The sequence below is a fragment of the Phoca vitulina genome, unplaced genomic scaffold (assembly GCF_004348235.1).
Source record: "Phoca vitulina isolate PV1807 unplaced genomic scaffold, GSC_HSeal_1.0 scaffold11, whole genome shotgun sequence".
Lineage (NCBI taxonomy): Eukaryota > Metazoa > Chordata > Mammalia > Carnivora > Phocidae > Phoca > Phoca vitulina.
The window spans coordinates 18600907-18620183 of NW_022589714.1; the positions used below are offsets into that span (position 1 = coordinate 18600907).

A 19277-nucleotide genomic window follows, 5' to 3' on the forward strand; every position below is an offset into this window, starting at 1 on the left:
AAGTTCACTGTAACATCTGACACCAAAATGTATTAGCAGTTTATTTATTTATTTTTTTAAAAATATTTTATTTATTTACTTGAGAGAGAGTGAGAACTAGAGAGAGAGAGAGCACACACACAGAGGGAGAAGGGAAAAGAGAAGCAGACTCCCAGCTGAGCAGGGTGCCCGATGTGGGACTCCATCTCAGGGCCCCGGGATCATGACCTGAGCCGAAGGCAGACGCTTACCCGACTGAGCCACCCGACACCCCTGTATTAGCAATTTAATTCAAAGAACTTCCTAGTGATAGACATAATTTATTATGTATTATAGAAGGTACTTTAAATAAGAAATGACCTGGAAGCAACCTCCGTGTTGTCCAACTATTTACTTGGTTCTGCTTTATTATTATGCTGCTGAAATTCTACCATATATTGTAGCTATTGCTCACCAATCTCGTCAGTTACTTCAGTCACAGATTGAAGGTTGTTAGTTGGTTGCATGTGTGGGAATTGGCCAGGATTGATTTTGGAGGGTATATACATGAAGCAGGAGTTAGGTGTTCCATCAGTCAGATGTGTTCTTAGGTTTGTACAATCTATGTGCCGTATGTGCCTGTAGAGAATGCTCTGGACGTATGGCTTGTTTACCAAAATCAAAAGCCAAGGTTTCATTACTACCAGTGCTCAGGACCTAAGATGCTGGGGCTTGTTCCCAAATTACAGTGTTGTATTTAGAGTAGCGTGATTAAAAATCAAGGACAGTCTGTGAAAAATTGAAATTTATGTGTGTTTAATAATTTTCTTTGGTAAATTTCCAGTAATTAACATTTTCAACTTATTTTTTTCTACTTCCTTTGATTCACTCTTTGGAGTTATAAGGGAAATGGATTGATGTAGAGAAATGTAAAAATGGTGGCCAGTGAACTAGTTTTCTATATAAATTATATGACAGCATTTTAGTGATATGTAGACTATGACAGATTAAATATGGATTTTGGTGATGCATTTTTAAGTAGGGCTTTCATACTTGCAAGGAATCCCTCCCTCGATTAGTACCATTTGAGTCTTTTTCAAAATCTTGATAATAGTTTTGTAAGATGTTTATATATGCATGCACATATGTATATGTACATATACATACAGATACACATATACATATTTATCTTTGATAAGGTATAATTTCAATATTGCATTATAAATGATATCTAAAAGTGTCAAAGAGTAAAGAAAAAATTAAAAAAATAAAAATGCATCTTCATCAAATATGGAAATTCAGGTATATAATGTAGTGTTATCAATGCTTTAAAATCTATTTTATATTGAGGATGATGGTAAAAAAAAGTACTGGTAGGGAAAATGAGAATGTTTGGAGGATATGCTTTAAATAACATATTTAGTATTAAATATGATATATAAAATGTGTTTTATAGTAATTGGCTTAAATTCTACATACTAGGTGACACACATGAAAATATATACTTAATTATAGTTATTTTTACTAAGGTAGATAGTGTAGAAACATGCATGCTCTCAAACATTTTATTTTAAAAGTTAAGTTTCTTCAGTAAGCAATTGTTATTGCTGGAAGATGGCCAGAGGGCTTTAAATGGCTATAGAGCAATAATGAGATTGAGTATTTTTAATTCCTCTCGAAGAAATATTTTATTAACTCTCAAAACACTATTAGAGAGATATAGAGACATATAGTATTTTTATTTTATAAATGAAGTAAAGGAGGTGCATAAACATGGGTAATTGACAAAGCCAGATCTGTTGTCCCATTAGATGTGGCTATTAGAATGCTATAATTGTTATATGCATTTTTCCAAAGTGGAGACAAAAAATACTAAAATTATTGGACCCTGTTAGCAGGAAGTTAGGAATATGATAAAATTTATCAACAGAAAGTAACAGGCAGTTGATAAGAATATAGGAAGGTATTTCTTTGTAAATTTTTACATCATACAAAGATAACCATTCTGTACATAATTGATAAATAAAATGCAATTATCCACTTAGGGCTTTGCCTAAGGATGCTATAATATTTCTAACATCATCTTGCTTTGTTAGGGATTAACAGGACCTGATGGATCCCCTGGTTCTGTTGGACCAAGAGGACAAAAAGTAAGTTAGCCACCTGGTATTAATTGCTGGTATTAGTTAGATGCTGAAGTATAATTTCATTATAGTGTTTGCAAATCAACTGAAAAATTAGTTATGAAACAGAGGAAATACACTTGTTCAACTAAAATCGTGTTTTAGTTGAATTAAATTAAAAACATCAAGATGGAGTGTTTTAATGATTTCAAAATTTATGCAATTTACATATTTACATATTCATGTCACAAAAAGCTAAGTACAATGAAGCTGTTTTTATTTTTAGGGAGAACCTGGTGTTCCTGGATCTCGCGGATTTCCAGTAAGTAATTGTAAAGTGACAGAATTGAAAATCTCCCATTTTTCCTGTTATTATGAAGTGTTTAAATGCAGCTTTTGACATAATATGCATCACAAGGGAGTTCATGACTTATCTGCTATGGTAAACATTCTGGGTATGAGTATTGAACATTTAGAGAAATTTGAATGCACAGTATAAAATACATATGTCTGCTTACAGATGGTATCTCCCAATAGACAACTCCCCCTTCACTCCCCTGATAGAAAACATTTCTTGCATAATAACAGCAAATCTAAATATTCGATGTTTAGACCATAATATCACACCACTTCACAACTGGTTTTATCTCTAATGGAATGTCAACCATCAGATATAATTACCAGGCTGATTCCCCGGTTAGTCCTTTCCTGCATTGCCCAATCTGGCTGATTTGTGTGTTATTTCTATTTATAAGGGGGCTACTAGGTTCTCAGGCTGCTTTTCCTTTCCATTTTGCTCTTTATTCCTCTTTTGTTCTTGTCATTAATCTGTATTTTTCGTCTTTGTTTTCTATTTGCACTGTTTTTATGGCCATATTTCACTGTCTGTCAACTTTTCCATTACAAGGCTATTTTCAGAAATGAATAGCTTGCTGGCATTTCTCCCATATTTTTCCACTCAGAGCTCAACATCTTATAGAGATGCCTTTTTTAAAAAACTGAGTGAAATTTGAAATTTGTCAAACATCTAGAGCTATGGTAATGAAATAACTTATTGATTACTTTGGTATTTTCAAGCATAATACTTAGTCCCCAAATTGATTTACATATTAAAATGATCAAATAGGAGTGATTTTTCAAATGCCTTGAAATGCCTTGAAAAAGCCCCACTTATTATTAAAAGATACTGCTCATGTGAAATTCGTGCTTGTTTTGGCTGCCTAAATAATTAGAAATAATAATATCATTATCACAGGGTATATGTTGATTCCACTAAATGCTTCATATATGGATATTTTAGAAAATGAAGTCTGGAATGAAAGCTAACATGAATATGGTATCAGAGATAGCTGTAAATAAAAGTTATTCAAGCCAATGTATCAGGGAAAGGAATAATGAGGGTTCCCAATTGCTGGGGGGGGGGGGGGGGGGGGGGGGGAATATTGAACCTGGAAAGCAAAGATAGAGAAAAAGGGATTCTAGGCAGCTGATGTTCAGTTATATGAAGTTCAACAAGCATATAGTTAGGGTTTCACATATATTAGGCCCTGTGTTAGGAATTGAGGCTAGGAGGATAAATAAGATGTGGAGTCAGTCCTTGGTTATATGCAGTTCGGTGTTGCTAAAGAGATATAAAGGATAAAGGAGAGGGAGACAAAATAATTAGCTTTAAGATCAAATTCGGGATATTAAATTAGGATCCCATAGTAAATCATTTCTGGAGTGACACCATTTTATTTTCATCTACTGGATTTGGTGTCTGGAAACAGTCCTACCTGTCAAAAGAGGGTAGCTTCTGGTCTTTCCCCCCTCCCCGCCTTTCTGTGCTAAATGTTTGTTTGGGAGGATTTCCAAACATCACATTATAAATTATAAAGCAGTACACTGTATTGCTTTTAATATAGATTTCTTATAAAACACAGCAAAAAAATCTTTGTCAGGTTGTGTTGTGCTTCTTTGTGAGTGATGCTAAGTTCTGACGGTAAGCATGAATGACTTCTTTGATTTTCTTAAAAACAAGTTTGGAAAAAGTATTATGGGTTAGCTCAGATATCCAAGCTATATTTGAGGTGCTGAAACAAGCTTCTTCCTTTAGAAGTAGAGCCATGTTTGCTTTTCTTTATCCAGTCCTTTCTTTCGAATGAGCATCATATATTTATTTAGTGACAAAGTTTATACTTTTTTTTTGAACTGAGTTATGTCTGTCTATATTTATACTAAGTTTAAATCACATACCATAACAATTTTTGTTTTAACCTTTTAGGGCCGTGGTATTCCTGGGCCCCCTGTAAGTATCATCCCTTGGTTTATTTCTACCTAAGTCTGTAACAATGGCCTATTTCTCAGCTCCCAAGCTTACTCGCCAACAGACACTACCCATGGTATTTATAGTGTCCTACATACATGACCTTAGGTGGCTAAACAAAAAATTTTATTCATTTTAGAAATTTCTGTTCCATTTTAAGTAATTAAAATTTGGTCAAATGAGTTATGGTGTCATTGGAAACCAAAGCTAGCACAGATATATAATCCTGAATCAATTACTTATCATATTTGATATGATTTATGATAGATTATAAAACCACCTATAAGTCACCATGTCCCTTTATTTATTTATAATTACGTTTTTTAAAAAATTGAAGTATAATTAGCATACAGTGTTATGTTAATTTCAGGTGTCTAATATAGTGATTCAACAATTCTCTACATTACTCAGTACTCACCACAATAAATGTGGTCATCATTTGTCACCGAATAGTATTATTACCATCCTATTGACTATGTTCTCTATGCTATACTTTTCGTCTCTGTGACTTATTTGTTTTATTGCTGGAAGTTTGTACCTTTTACCCCCACCCACCTCCCCTCTGATAACCACCAGTTTGTTCTCTGTATTTAAGAGTTTGGTTTTTTTGTTGTTTGTTTGCTTGCTTCCTTGTTTTGTGTTTTAGATTCCACAAATAAGTGAAATCATATGGTGTTTGTTTTTCTCTGTCTAACTTATTTCACTCAGCATAATACCCTCTGGGTCCATCTGTATTGTTGCAAATGGCAAGATCTCATTCTTTTTTATGGCTGAGTAATATTCCATTGCATATATACATACAGGGTCCTCCTGGGGCAGCAGGACTCCCTGGAGAGCTTGGCCGTGTTGGACCAGTTGTGAGTACTGCAGTGCATTTTGATAGACATTTGCTGATTTAGTGGAAGACATTACTCAGGAAGGCAAATTGCCCTAACTGTATGCTTTCCCCTGCAAATCCAAAAAATGACAGATGAATTTCATTCCAGTTCATAATATTGATGGGAACCAGGGATAATAATGCTACCTCATTTTTGTAGAGTGATTTTAATTTTTTTCCCAAAGTTATCAGCTAAACTTTTCTTCCCAACTTCTAGAATTAGTGATCAGTCAAAAGGGTGTCACCTCCATCTAATAGACTCTCAGCCAGATTAAGGTCCAGTGTCTTTTGTATTAGGCTAACTGCATGAAATGAAAAGTGAATATCCAAAAATTATTGCCAAGTATATTTATGTTAGGATCATTAAATTATAATTGAACCAACAGAACTTAACATTAGGCAATAAAGAGCTGAACTCCATAGGAGAAATTGCTGGTAATAAGTTCTTGATGTTACTATCCAATAAATATTTCAAGGATGTTGAGAAGTAGTGACATTATGTGGAGGATAGAGGATTGTAAACGCATTGAGAATAGGAGCCATGTGTTATGTACTTATTCTTGCTTCTCTATATGTCTTATGATTTGATAAAATTATTCACTGAACGGATTCATAAATCTGAAATGGTTGTAAGGTTAAATTAATTGTAAGATGCTTTTGACTTCTTATGGTAGAATATTAAGAAGGAAAAGGTATGCAAGGAGTAAACTCTGGATGTTAAGACAAATTGAAATCCATTTTCATTTGAATTTAGCCATCTTTGATCTTCAGTCCCATTTGCAAAAGAGTACGGTGACAGGCCAAGTAATAGCTTATGGGTAAACAGTACGAGGGAGAGTCGGGCATTGCAGAGATTAACCTTCCTTTCCAAAGCTTCAGGCCAGGTGCAAGCCTTCTTTTGCTACCATTATCTGGATGGCACTAGCAGTACTGGCTGTTCCAGTTTCTCTTAAATCAACTAGAAAAATATGTAGTGTTGCCAGTTTGTTTTTAGAATAAAGTGATCATTCTATAGAGAAGAACTGGCTTTGTTTTTCCCCCCCAAATCTCCTGCCTTGTTTTATTACTTTGGTGAGACTGGAGCTCCTTTATTCTTCTGGTTTTGTGGAGCTAACTGGATTATGGGCCACCCATCGATTTTTGTGGCAGGTCTATGCATGGCTGAGCTCTGTGGGGGTTTCTAGTAATATTCTCTCATGCCTCACCAGTTTTATGCACTGTGTTTTGACATGTGTATAACCACTGTGTCACGATTTTCAAATAACTTAGGGTGACCCTGGGAGAAGAGGACCACCTGGCCCCCCTGGCCCCCCGGGACCCAGTGTAAGTTATTTGCAGCTTGAATTTTCTTGTATCTGAGAGTTAGGATTAAAGAAACCTAAGAACCAAAAATGGAAGTACTTGTTAATCAAGTCATCGTTCTAAAATTCCAAAATGGCTATCAATTTTTTCACCCATTCAGAGCATGGGTCTTTTTAGGCCAGAAGGGTAGAGGAATAACAATAATTTAAAAGGTGGTTTTCTCAGGGAATGGCTTACTCATATATTTAAAGTCCTTTGACATTTGTGATTTCGCAAATGCTTAAAACTTGGCTGTATAAAAGGGACATTTTCAAATGAACTAATGTTTACAAAGGATTTACACAGTAAGCAATTTAAAAAATAGGAGTTTAAGTAGGAAATAATCCACATTTTATTTCTTTTCAGTTTTTTAAAAGATGTATTTATTTATTTGAGAGAGAGAGAAAGAGAGAGAAAGCACATGAGTCAGGGGAGGGGTAGAGGGAGAGGGAGAGAGATCCTCAGGTAGACTATCCACTGAGTGGAGCCCAAAGCGGGGCTCATCTCATGGTCTGAGATCCCAACCTGAGCTGAAATCAAGAGTCAGATGCTCAGCTGACAGGGCGCCCTGATAATTCATATTTTAGATGTATGATCCAGAATTCCCCATATTATCTATTCTGTCTCTCATTTCAGTTCCTTTCAGCTCCCTGAAAGAGGGGTCTCCAAAAGGAATATGCCCATGAGTCAAAGTTTAAGAATATTAGCATATTATATGTTGCTATTTGTTCCTTATATTCTATTGAACAAATATTTTTATTATATTTTTGTCCAGTGGACTTTCTATTATAAGTAGGTTTGAATACGGTATTTAGCTATATTCTTAACTTTAATATTTTCTTTACTTTAGGGAATAATTGGCTTTCATGAAGGAGATCCATTGGTAAGATGTTTACCTTTGAACGAAACACAGTTTAAGTCAAAGACAATGTAATCTTCAGATGAGTTCTCTTTAAAATTATCTTGCTGGAATATGTTGTATTTCTGTGTTTTACTTTACATGGGTAGCAGAGCAATCCATTGCACTAGTGGGCTGGTGGTTTGTAGAAGTGGTTTTCATTATGGAAATTTTTTTTTTTTTTAGATTTTATTTATTTATTTGACAGAGATTGAGAAAGAGCACAAGCAGGGGAAGCAGCAGGCAGAGGGAGAAGCAGGCTCCCTGCTGAACAGGGAGCCCGATGTGGGGCTCGATCCCAGGACCCTGGGATCACTACCTGAGCCGAAGGCAGCCCCTTAACCAAATGAGCCACCCAGGCGCCCCTGTTTTTGCTTTTCCCTAGTCTTTTTACTTTATGACTAAGGCATCGTTTTCACCAGAGCACCCCAATTTCAGAAGCTAGAAGTCAAACAACTCTCTCTGAGACTTGTTTTACTTATAGCCTAATATTCAAACGATGTTGGGAAACTGTTTTAAGTGCTATTTTGGCCAATTTGACAAGGGTTTTGTGGGCCTCAGGATAGAGCTATTCTGGTGGAAGTGGGAGAAGGAAAGGATCAGGTTGTGGTACACTAGGTTGGAAGAATTTGGTATACTAGGTCTGGAAACATTTTATTTCTTTAATAAATCTGAAAGCACATGAGTCAGGGGAGGGGTAGAGGGAGAGGGAGAGAAATCCTCAGGTAGACTATCCACTGAGTGGAGCCCAGTGGATATGGCAAAAATATTAGCATTTATTAAATCTGGATGGTGAACACGTGGGGGAAGCTTGTTCTATTCTCTGTGCTTTTCTGTAAGCTGGGAATATTTCTGAGTTTAAAAATGAAATATTGAAAAAAAAGGGATATTCAGACTTATTTAATGAATATAATTATACTGGGGTTCTGAAGCTGCAATCCCTAAAACAGTACCATTTTGTCATAAAGGGGGGCTCTAATTTATGCTCTCTACCTCTCTCTCTTTGGCAGTGTCCCAATTCCTGTCCACCAGGTCGCTCAGGATATCCAGGCTTACCAGGCATGAGGGTGAGAGAATTTCAGTATTTTATATTCAAGAGTATTATCCATAGAAAAAAAATAGATCCTTTCCTGTAAGCACTGTCCTTTCTGGTGCAAGACCCCATTTTGACGGATTAGGCCTGTCTGTGTTTGCTTATTCTTCGGCTTAGTCTATGGTCCTTCTTCAGTCCTAGAAACTCCAGCTGGTTCCCCTGGCAGGTACACGGAGACATGGATGTTTGATTACACGGTGCTTCTCTTGTTCAGGGAGGAAATACCAGTAAAAAGTACTGGCTCGAGACGCTATAACACCAAATTAAGGTTCCGAAGTTTGCTTCCTATGCAGGAAGATTGGGGAGTAATCGCACACATAATGTATTTGAAACTATTTTAGTTAAAAAATTGGGAAAACAGTGCAAAATAGGCAAGAAAAGAGACATCCCCAAAATGTTTTTCTCTCACTCTATATCATAATTGCTTCAAAATTTCCCATAAAAAAATACCAAATGTTGGGGTTAAGTGGCTTTTTCTCTCTAGTCTATGAGGTCTGAAGTGATTTTGAAAATTCCAGACCAGAGGAGTTCTGCTATGATCTGAAAGGCCCCAGGGCACTGGTTTTCCAATTATGGTTTTCCCTAAGGTTGGTTTAGTGGGTTCTCACAACTGCAAAAGATTTGGTCCTGGATTTTTTTTTTTTTTTAAAGATTGTATTTATTTATTTATTTGACAGAAAGAGAGATAGCGAGAGCAAGAACATAGGCAGGGGGAGTGGGAGAGGGAGAAGCACACTTCCCGTGGAGCAGGGAGCCTGATGCGGGGCTCGATCTCGGGACCCCAGGATCATGACCTGAGCCGAAGGCAGATGCTTAACGACTGAGCCACCCAGGCGCCCCTGGTCCTGGACTGGTGTCTTATTTTTCACCAAGACCTACACTGTCAGAACAAGAAATTCTCCGAGGGTGAAAGCTCTGATAGACTTAATTTTGGAATGTTCATTTCCCATTTGCCTCATGTTACCACCCAGAGCACACACATGCTTAGAACTAGTGGCCCGACAAGAAGAGAGGGATTTTCTTCTCATGCTATGCAGCTTTCACGGACTGCCCTTTATGGCTTTCCCTTTGCATTTGTAATTGTGTACAAGAAGAGGTGGAAGTCGTGCATCTGGGGAGCTGCCTTTCTTATATCAGCTCTTTTTCCACCAAGAAGGAGGTGGGTATAGAGGAGGCGGAAGGGTTTTCGGAGCAGCATGGAGAGAGCAGGGGATAGCCAGCTGAGCTCGGTCAGGACTGTCACCTTTGAGGAAAAAGTTCCTGATGCTGGAGAAGGCTTAAAGCTCTTAACCCAGCTGTGAGAGGAAGTTTGGGACAGAGGGATCTAGGGATCAGCTGGTAATACATCATGTTGCTGAACTGGGTAATGAAGCTTTGTTATTCTAGAACAGTGGTTTTCTATTAACTAGAGTTAATATTTATCATATACACTAGTCATGTAATATGCGTGGCAGTATTAAGGTCATTGAAGGCGTCAGTTTCTTTGTGACATAACCTTTTTCTGGGTAGCACACTGACACAGATTTAGGGAAGCAAGATTACTTTATGAACCTTCTGACCACTTTCTGTGACAAACCCAATAGAATTATTTTTTAATTTGTTAATTTATTTACTTGTTAATTATGCATTTTTAGGGTCATAAAGGGGCTAAAGGAGAAATTGGTGAACCTGGAAGACAAGGTCACAAGGTAAGAAAAATGAGTATATAGTGGGTAAACTGTGATTAGGAGGTAGTGATTGCTTTTATTCCAAGGAATTTTAAGGAATAAGAAAGCATGAGATTTTATCCTTCCTTTTCAAATGATGATTGACAGGTTTTCAGTAGCTGCATCAATATTCTGACTAAGCATAATATTCTCATGTTGTTCAATTACAAGAAACAATAATACACCATACATTTCATTCTTTCCTGTGTTGCTGCTCCTTGCTTTTCTTTTGAAATCAATCACACTCAGCTTTTTTTCCTTGATGCTTTTGACAGTCAAACATTATTCAGCTAGATTTTCCACTGCACTAAACAAAATTTTATGACATTTGTAAAATTTTATGACAAGTGTTGCTGACACTAGCAAACAGGAGGTTGAGAGCTGATAGCTTCTCATCTTAAGTTCTGAAATAATTTGTCTGTTTCTGACTCCATTTCAATAGAATTTAGATTTTGAGTAATTCGAAAGTGAGTGATGGAATTATGTTATTATCTGGATAGAAACATGGAATCCACAGCACAACTAGCTTTGGGGCTGGCATGCCTTGCAGAAATACCAAGGCAAAATGTGAAGTAAGATGAATTATTTGCTTTTTTTTAAATCCACTGGTGTAAATTGTCTAAGAATTTGACTTCCTGCATAACAGAAGTTTTGTCCCTGTTAATTCTGTGATACTTTACAAAGTCAAACTGTTCTTATTAATGTGGATTTTCTAGACTTTGTTGACTGTGCCCTTCTATACCTTTATTGGGCGGAGACAGAAACTTAGTCTTTTTCTTTGGAAGTTAAGAACTGGAGAGGCAATTTATTATATCGTCAGGCATTAATATCCTTGAACTCTAGCTAAAATCAGTCTGTTGAACAACCTGAGATAATCAGGATAAATAAGCCAATTTTCTCGACCCTATTACAGTTTGGACACTTATTTCTAGTCTTTTATTACTTGGGCCCTGAGTAATTAAGGCATTTTATCTATCTGGAATGTAATAGCTGGGTTCTTAATGTCAAATTGGAGAAAGTAGAAAAAAGTTGAGTACTTTAGAAATTTTTCTGCATGCTCATTCCCCCATTAAATCTTGAAATTCATAGTTAAAAAAATTCAACAAATATTTATTAAGTACCTGCTGTGTGCCAGGGTTTATTCTAAGTGCCAGGGGCACAGAAGTGAAAAAAATATGTCCCCCCCACAGGAGACTGGCTGAATTAAGTATGACATATCCATATAAGAGAATATTATCTAACCACAGAAAAAGGTGTGTAAGGATATTACATTATACCAAAAGATATTCATGAGTTAATGCATGTAGTCAAGCAGACATGGTAGACTTGTGTTATTTTTGATGCCATGCTCTCTTCCTTCTTTTAGTGACCCCTTTCCTTTGGGGGAACTTTTACAACCCTATTTGGGGATGGAGGTGTCAATTAGAGTATTTTCCCCCTCTCTCCAAGAAACTAATATTATTGATACCTATACAAGTTAGTTATCCAGACTCTCAAATTTGGTTTGATTTTCAGTGAAGAACCTGAAAATTGTTTGGGTGTGTGAGATAATTGGCCAAAATTTTATTGGTCATTGTTGAACACTCCTTTAATTTATTTCACATGTTGTGTCACTTACACCTTTCAGTGGTGTCTTTGAAAATTTATATGGGAAGATAGGATGACAATAGTTCATTGAAGAATGAAACTTAAAAGTGTAATAGATGCACTGAACTGTAAACTGAAAGTGGATTCACAATTCTGCCTTGATTTACTCTACAAATTAGTTAATGAAGATTTTAAATTTTGTTTATGGATGTAGGAATGAACAGTCAAAAGTCTTTCAGTAAAATGATAATAAATTTCTATTCCTAAATTTGTCATTATGTTGTGGTTATTTTATTTTATTTTATTTTATTTTTTTTATGTTGTGGTTATTGATTAGTTGTGTGCTATTCATCTGCTGGTAAAATATTTAAATCAACTATATTACTCCAAGGTTTATCCTGGAATCTGTAGGAAAATACCCCAAACCTTGCTAATGAAAACTTACTGTACCCCACACCTTGCTAATGAAAACTTACTGTGCACATATCAATCACTGTTGTTTTGATAGTTAGGCAGGGACATAGAGATAGCAGTTAATTACACACATGTGTTGATTATCCATTCCTTGAAATAGCTAATTCACTGGCTTTCCCATTGGGACTGCCTCTCCTCGCTGTCAATCATATATTCTTATGGAATATAATCTGAATAAAATTATGAGAGTGAAACCACTATGTAACACTCTCATAATTGATTCAAAAGTCAAGTATAAATGATTTAGGCATAACCTAGTTCTTTGCAGTTATGCCCAAAAGTTCTATATTAATATTGCTGTTCAATTTTCTGTATTTCTCTGTGTGTGTGTGTGTGTGACAATCTCTATAAGGTATAGTTTGTAGAGGAAGAACATGGATGAATTGAAATATGTAATAAACAACAGAAATAGATTTTTATCTAATATTATGCACATAATATTAAAATGAATTTTTCCCATGATTAATTTTACAATTTAAGATATCCATTACCACAGGAAATGTAAGGCAGTATATTTCTGTAAAAAAAAAAAAAACCTTGTCAGAGGGAAAAATAACATTTTTTCAGAGTCAGTCAAGTAATCTTTCTGTAAGAAACAGCAGTTGTATTTCTTTTCTAACATTTTAAATATACTAAATTATATATACTAACATTTTAAAGTATATCAGAGGTTATAAAATTAATATCAAAAAGTCAAACAATAATTAGTTAGAAAACAAAATGGAAGAAGATTCCATTGGCAATAGCTACCAAATAGTAAAGATACCTTAGAACAAACTTAAATAATCAAGACTAATATGAGGAAAAGAGCAAAGCTTTATTGAAGGAAAGAAAAAGTTTTGATTCACTAGGGAGATACACTGAGTTCCAAGATAGACTCAGTATTGTAAAGAATCTAATTCTGTCCATATTAATCTTTTCATTTAGTGCAGTCCTAATATAAAACAAGTAGTATTTTTGTGAGGATTTTCCAAATAATTCTAAAGTGCATCCGGAAGAGTAAACATTTAGGAAAAACTGAAAAATAAGAGTAACCATAAATGAAAAATAAAGCTAAAGGAATTCTCTCTGAGACTAAGATGTATTATAAAATTTCAATTAGCAATAATCGCGCCTCGGATAAACCTCATTGACTACGATACTGCCACTGCGCAAAGCTTAAAATTTCAATAATTAAAATGTGGTATTGGCAAATTCATACAACAGATGAGAAGAGCAGAGTAGGAAATCTAGAAATGAGTATATTTCACAATTTACTATATGTTAAAGAAGAATTTTCCAGCCTATGTAGAGAGAATCTAGTATTTGATAAATGATATTAGAGAAAATGGCCAATTACCATGAAAAAAAAATGATAGATTTCTTTTTTTTAATTTAAATTCAGTTAGCCAACATATAGTACATCATTTATTTCAGATGTAGAGTTCAATAATTCATCAGTTGCACATAATACCCAGTGTTTATCACATCACATGGCCTTCTTTATGCCCATCACCCAGTTACCCCATCACCCCACCCACCTCCAAAAATGATAGATTTCTACTTTATATTTTACATTAAAATCAATTAAAGATTTCTATGTAAAAAATTAAACTATGAAGTTATAGAAGAAAAATATATATGAATATTTATATATTTTGGGTGTGGAGAAAGCTTTTCTGTGGGTGACATCAAAGGTACAAGCCAAGAAAAGAAAGACTGATTTAAATACTTTTTAAAAATTGTTTTGGTAGAAAAATTATAATAAGAAAAGTTAAAGGTGAAAATCACAAATAAATAATATTGTAGTTGATGGAAAAGTTTGCATAGCATGATCATATTTTCCTAATAACACACCCCCACACACACACACACTGGGAACATGAATGTATGTATGTTCTCTCTCTGTCCTTTCCTTCCCCATGACCCCATTATAGAGAAGCATCTAAGATGTTACTGGTATTTATAGTTAAAAGGTGGGCTTTGGGTGACTTTATTCGTATATTTCTCTGTATTTTCTATGTCCTACAATTAATATGGATTACTCATATAAACTAATTTAAGAAAGTATAGTAACATAACTCAGGGGATGCCAAGTGAATTTCAAATGTGCTGAGTCATCTATCTATGCTCATTTGCTGGAATAACATTTGGTGTGCTTTTCTGTTGTTTATTAGGGTGAAGAAGGTGACCAGGGGGAACAAGGAGAAGTTGGAGCTCAAGGACCTCCAGTAAAGTATTTTAAAAAAATATTTAACTAGGATATGCAAATATTCTTTTTTCATGACTTTTGGAATATTTCCTGTTTAGCATTTGGATTAGTAGTATTACATTAACATATTTTCCCACCAAGCCAGCATTGGGAGATTTCCATTTTTTCAAAATGGGAAAGGATCCCCATTGTATATTCAAGCACCATTTTAACAGAAAAATTTTACCTATAATTACATACATTCATTTACTAGATTTCAGGGCTAGGCAATCTGAAAGTAAATATTGAACACAAGAGGTTGATATATATATTTTATATTCTATGGTACTTTCACATGATATAGAAAATTTCATGTACCCTGAATATACAGCAGGTACATCATCCACTGGATTTAAGTACCTTATGCCAGCATGTAATCATTATAATTAGAACATTCTTAATCGCTTGTAATCATGTCTTTTAATAAAAAGTTAGTCCCTTGTGCTTTGGCAGATTGCTGCAATTATATGCACAATGAGGTAATTTGGGGCATTGGCATACTTCAATTTGGTGTTTGCTACATCAAAATTTATACTACTTTTGTATACGAAAGTAGAATTGTCACACTTTGTTTCTTGTCAAGATGAGTAGTTAACAATTATGGAAATAATAATTTCTGAATATTCATTGAACATTGCAGCTAGCCAAGGCCTTTACTATGTAAAGGACACGCTCAGGTCCTATTCTCAGGAACTAAAGAGTTAGGGAGGACGAATATGAGGCCACCCTTCCTTGTCCTGCTCTGCTCTTCCCCAAACAACTGGCTTTTTATGAAAGAGTTCAGGGAGCTGTGTAGATTAGTACTTACCCCAGAGTTTAAGGAAATTCCAGCTAAAGTAAATGAGTCTGAGCATTTGTAAGAATGTCCTCTGTTTTTAAGCCACATGAGAACTTTAAGGAAACCTGGAGGAATACGAGGTGTTTATTTCAGAAGGTTGTCTTCCCTGAGCCTTTGAAAGGAGACAATAAGGAGATGGACTCTATTTTGTAGGAGGGAGATAGCAATAGTGTAAGAGACGTATGCTTTTTTTTTTGATCTGATGAAAATTTAGTGGGGACTTAAAGTTATTTTTAAAGCTATCCCTCCAAATCCTGAGAACAGGATTTTGCAAGCAGCATTTAAAAATATTTTCATGGATTAAGGATATCTGTTGGGTTCTGCATGGCTCAAGTGGTCCATTGGGGGCTATCGTTAGTGCTTGCTGACCTTCTGGTGTTTGGCAGTAGGCTTGCCAAAAGGTTTCTATAAACTTCGCAAATGTTCACTTTTTAAATGTGTATCTATAAAGTAATGCACAGATTTAAAAAAAAATGCTTTGGGGAACATTTATATATAAGCTCTGTCCTTCAAAGTAGTCACCTTAAGAGATAATCCACGGCATTCTCATGTCACTTCCATTGGCTCAAATACTTTTGGAATTCTTTTTGTAGAATTATCTTCAGAAAGAGCAGTTTTAATCTGAAATGGCCATTTCTCATTTTATATCCCAAGTGGTTATCCTAAGCTGGATCATCTTACACATTCTGGTCATTCCTAACTGATCTACACAGAATTTGTGACTTATCTAGATGCAGGCAGGGTTGGCCAGAGAATTGCCCCATTTTCTCCAAGGGAGAACACAAGAGAATGACTGGCCTAGAGCTACTTGATCTTAAGCCAATTAGCAAATTGCTCAGAAGTGGCCACTCCGCCTTCCTGAAGGAGCATCCCCTTGCTGCTCCTCCCAAGAGAGCACCCAGGTTCCCCCTTTACAGGATCCACTCCTGGAGCCCTGCTCCTGTGGGGCCAGAGAATGGAGAATGGTGACATTTCAGTATTGAAGAAGATTCTAGAAATCATACTCACATCCTTATTTTTAGGCTTACCCACTCCTATGCCTGAGATGGGGTGAGATGGGTTCGTTGTGCCCCAGGTGGGAATGCAGAATGCCTCTATCATAGAGATGGTGTAATGAGTAGTGACTCCTAGTGGTTAGTAGAGACTTCAGCTCCATTTATAGGTCCTAAGCTTTTGTGGACTAGCCTGGAAACCGAATGGCCTTTGATGGCATACATTGGTGGGGAAAAATCCTTACAAAGTTTAAAATCACAACCATCTTATGTGTAACCAAGTTACAAATCATGAAGGAAGTAGAGATGGCAGTGTATTCTGTACCTAAGTTAAAAAGTAAGTCAAAATACATGATTGTACTTCTCTTAAGCTAATGATGTTTACTTTTTTGTCATCAGTTAATTGCTCCAACTCCAGGTTTGTGTACGTCTTCAGGGTTTTAGAAGAGTGTTTACCATCAGAAGAATTCTCCTTGGATTTTTCTTTCCAAACTAGAAACATTTATTTACATAATGTCACTATTTCTTATTGTTACCTTTAGTTATGTTAACATGCTTCTGGAGGAACTTTTGTGATGAGAGAAACAAGTGTGTGCTTCAGCTGAAAAAATTCACCGTTCTTTTTTATATTTCCAGGGAGCTCAAGGATTACGAGGCATCACGGGCATAGTTGGGGCCAAAGGGGAAAAAGTAAGATGATGATGATGATATGATATCAAAATGTAAAAATATTTGTTTGCCCATTTAAAAATATCTTATTTTCAGCAACATCATTTTTTAATTTCTTATTTGCTTTGTAGATGTTTGGTTAGGTTTTCACATTTCTGTTATAAACATAGATGACAGAAATGAGTAGGTATGTATGATGCTTATGTATTATATATTTTAAATTATATTGGGTAGATAGGAATAACAGGGATGTTACATTTGTATTTCTTTATCATTACCAATAGTTAATACTGATAGCACTGACACAATATCTGGAAATCAAAGCAAATACAGGGGAGGATGGAAAGGGAGAGGTAAGAGAAGGCAGGATCTCCCCAGGGACACTAGGGCCACCCGTGGCCCTCCCTCCAGGCTGGTTGCTGAGCTCTGTCCTCAACAAGGATCATACACTTGTGGCCAGTTTACCAACCTGTCCTTAGCCCTGTCTCAAAAGCCAGATTCTCCTACCATTTCCATAGCAAGGCACTGTGAGATGATGGGGAGATTCAAAGGGTAATAAGGACTTCAAATTTGTTACTTATTGGGAGAAACAAACGAGTAGATAGCTAACTACAGTGTAAACAAGAGACACATAAATTTGAGGGCAAGTAGAGTAAGGGAGTGAAGACGAAGGAGTGCTGGCTATTCTTGATCAGGGAACTGGGAGGGCTCATGGAGGAGGTGACATTAGAAGGATGCCAGGCCTAGAAGGATAACATGTTCCCACTGGTGGAGGATGGAGGATGGGGAATGCTTGGCTGGGTGAATATCATAAACAGAAACAATGGAAACCTGGACATTCCTGATGTGCTCAGGAATGTTTTTCTCACTGTGTGTGTGTGTGTGTGTGTGTGTGTGTGTGTGTGTAAGGCTGTGTCTAGCTTTTCTATCAGATTTTAAGAAAATGGTTACCACTTAGAGAGTATATTAGGAAAGCCAATTTGTAGGTTCCAGGAGAAACAAAAAAGCACTTTGCCTGCCACCACTTCTGACCCTCGCCTCTTTCTCTTTAGAACTTCTATGGCTAATTTGTGTCATTTCACACAGAAGCAGAGACTTTTATTAACAGCTAAGCAGGAATAACTTGCACATTGTAGGTGCTCCATAAATCAAATTTTTCTGAAAGAAATGCACATTTTTGGAAATTGAAGGAATTATTTTGCGACCAATTCCTTCAACTTCATTTTTTTTTTTCAGCCTCTTTGTCCCTTCTAGGTATTGTCATTCTGTCTGTTTTACTCTTCTATTTCCTCCAGAATATCTCTTTTCTAAAAACACTGTATTTTAAAAAAACATACTTCATATTTCTATATTCATGTTACCTTAAGTAACATTCTGTGTGTATCTCTTCTGTTATTAAATAATAAATCCCATTTATTTTGAAGTTGCTGATACCTCGGCCTTTGCTTTTTCTGGGTTTAAATCATCTAAAATATGTGACCCCACACTTTGAAACCAATTACTGTTCTTGATATGCTCTTTATTTGAAGTATTTTTTTTACTTGGCATTTTTCAAAATTTCTCATTTCCTTTGAGTTCTGTCAAATTGCTTTCAATAACAAAAAAGAAAAAAAAAGGAAAAAAAAGCAAGCTCTTCTCATGAACTCAGACCCCTGGAGTGGTTGCCTAGTAACAGCATTTTGGGACTGAGCTCATGCTGAACAGCAATAAGAGAGAGTGAGTGTATCACAGCCATTTCTATAATGCAAAGGCCGGGCTCTGCGCTCACAACGCAGGGTGAATGATGAATTCAAGGTCTTTTTCGGGTCTTCCAAACCTCTTCTTCCCTGGTGAATGTAAAATGCTTTATGCTCTCTTCTAGTGTTTAGGGATCAAAGAATTTCAAGTCTCTGTGGTGCCTCTGCTTCAGTTGTGTTCTTTCTTTGATTCTGCCTTTTCTGAACCTTCTATCAAAGGTTTTCTAATTCTTAATTCTTACTACAGATGCTGTCCACCTGGTTTTCTTGGCCTGACATCCATCCAGCACTCTTTTGACTGTTTTCCATTTATTTTATCATCTCCTTATCTCAACCCTATTCATTAGGAGATGGCCTGTTGACTTCAGTCACCCTTCTGCCTTCTCATTCACTTAGTGGATGAAAAAAAGATTTAAAGAAGGGGCTTGTATTTTATCATGTAGCGTATGC

The 19277-nt window shown here is 36.0% G+C and overlaps 1 protein-coding gene and 1 pseudogene across 1 annotated transcript in view; one reads left to right on the plus strand and one right to left on the minus strand.

Annotated features, from left to right (window-relative positions):
* COL9A1 (collagen type IX alpha 1 chain) overlaps window positions 1–19277 on the plus strand; it is an 83466-nt gene that overhangs the window by 25739 nt on the left and 38450 nt on the right. Inside the window, exons 11-20 of the mRNA XM_032410140.1 lie at window positions 2055–2108; window positions 2368–2403; window positions 4345–4368; window positions 5190–5243; window positions 6533–6586; window positions 7455–7487; window positions 8513–8569; window positions 10230–10283; window positions 14519–14572; window positions 17059–17112. Of these exons, the coding sequence (XP_032266031.1) occupies window positions 2055–2108; window positions 2368–2403; window positions 4345–4368; window positions 5190–5243; window positions 6533–6586; window positions 7455–7487; window positions 8513–8569; window positions 10230–10283; window positions 14519–14572; window positions 17059–17112 (474 nt within the window). The remainder of the gene's footprint in view (window positions 1–2054; window positions 2109–2367; window positions 2404–4344; window positions 4369–5189; window positions 5244–6532; window positions 6587–7454; window positions 7488–8512; window positions 8570–10229; window positions 10284–14518; window positions 14573–17058; window positions 17113–19277) is intronic.
* On the minus strand, window positions 13403–13521 carry LOC116635938 (annotated as a pseudogene).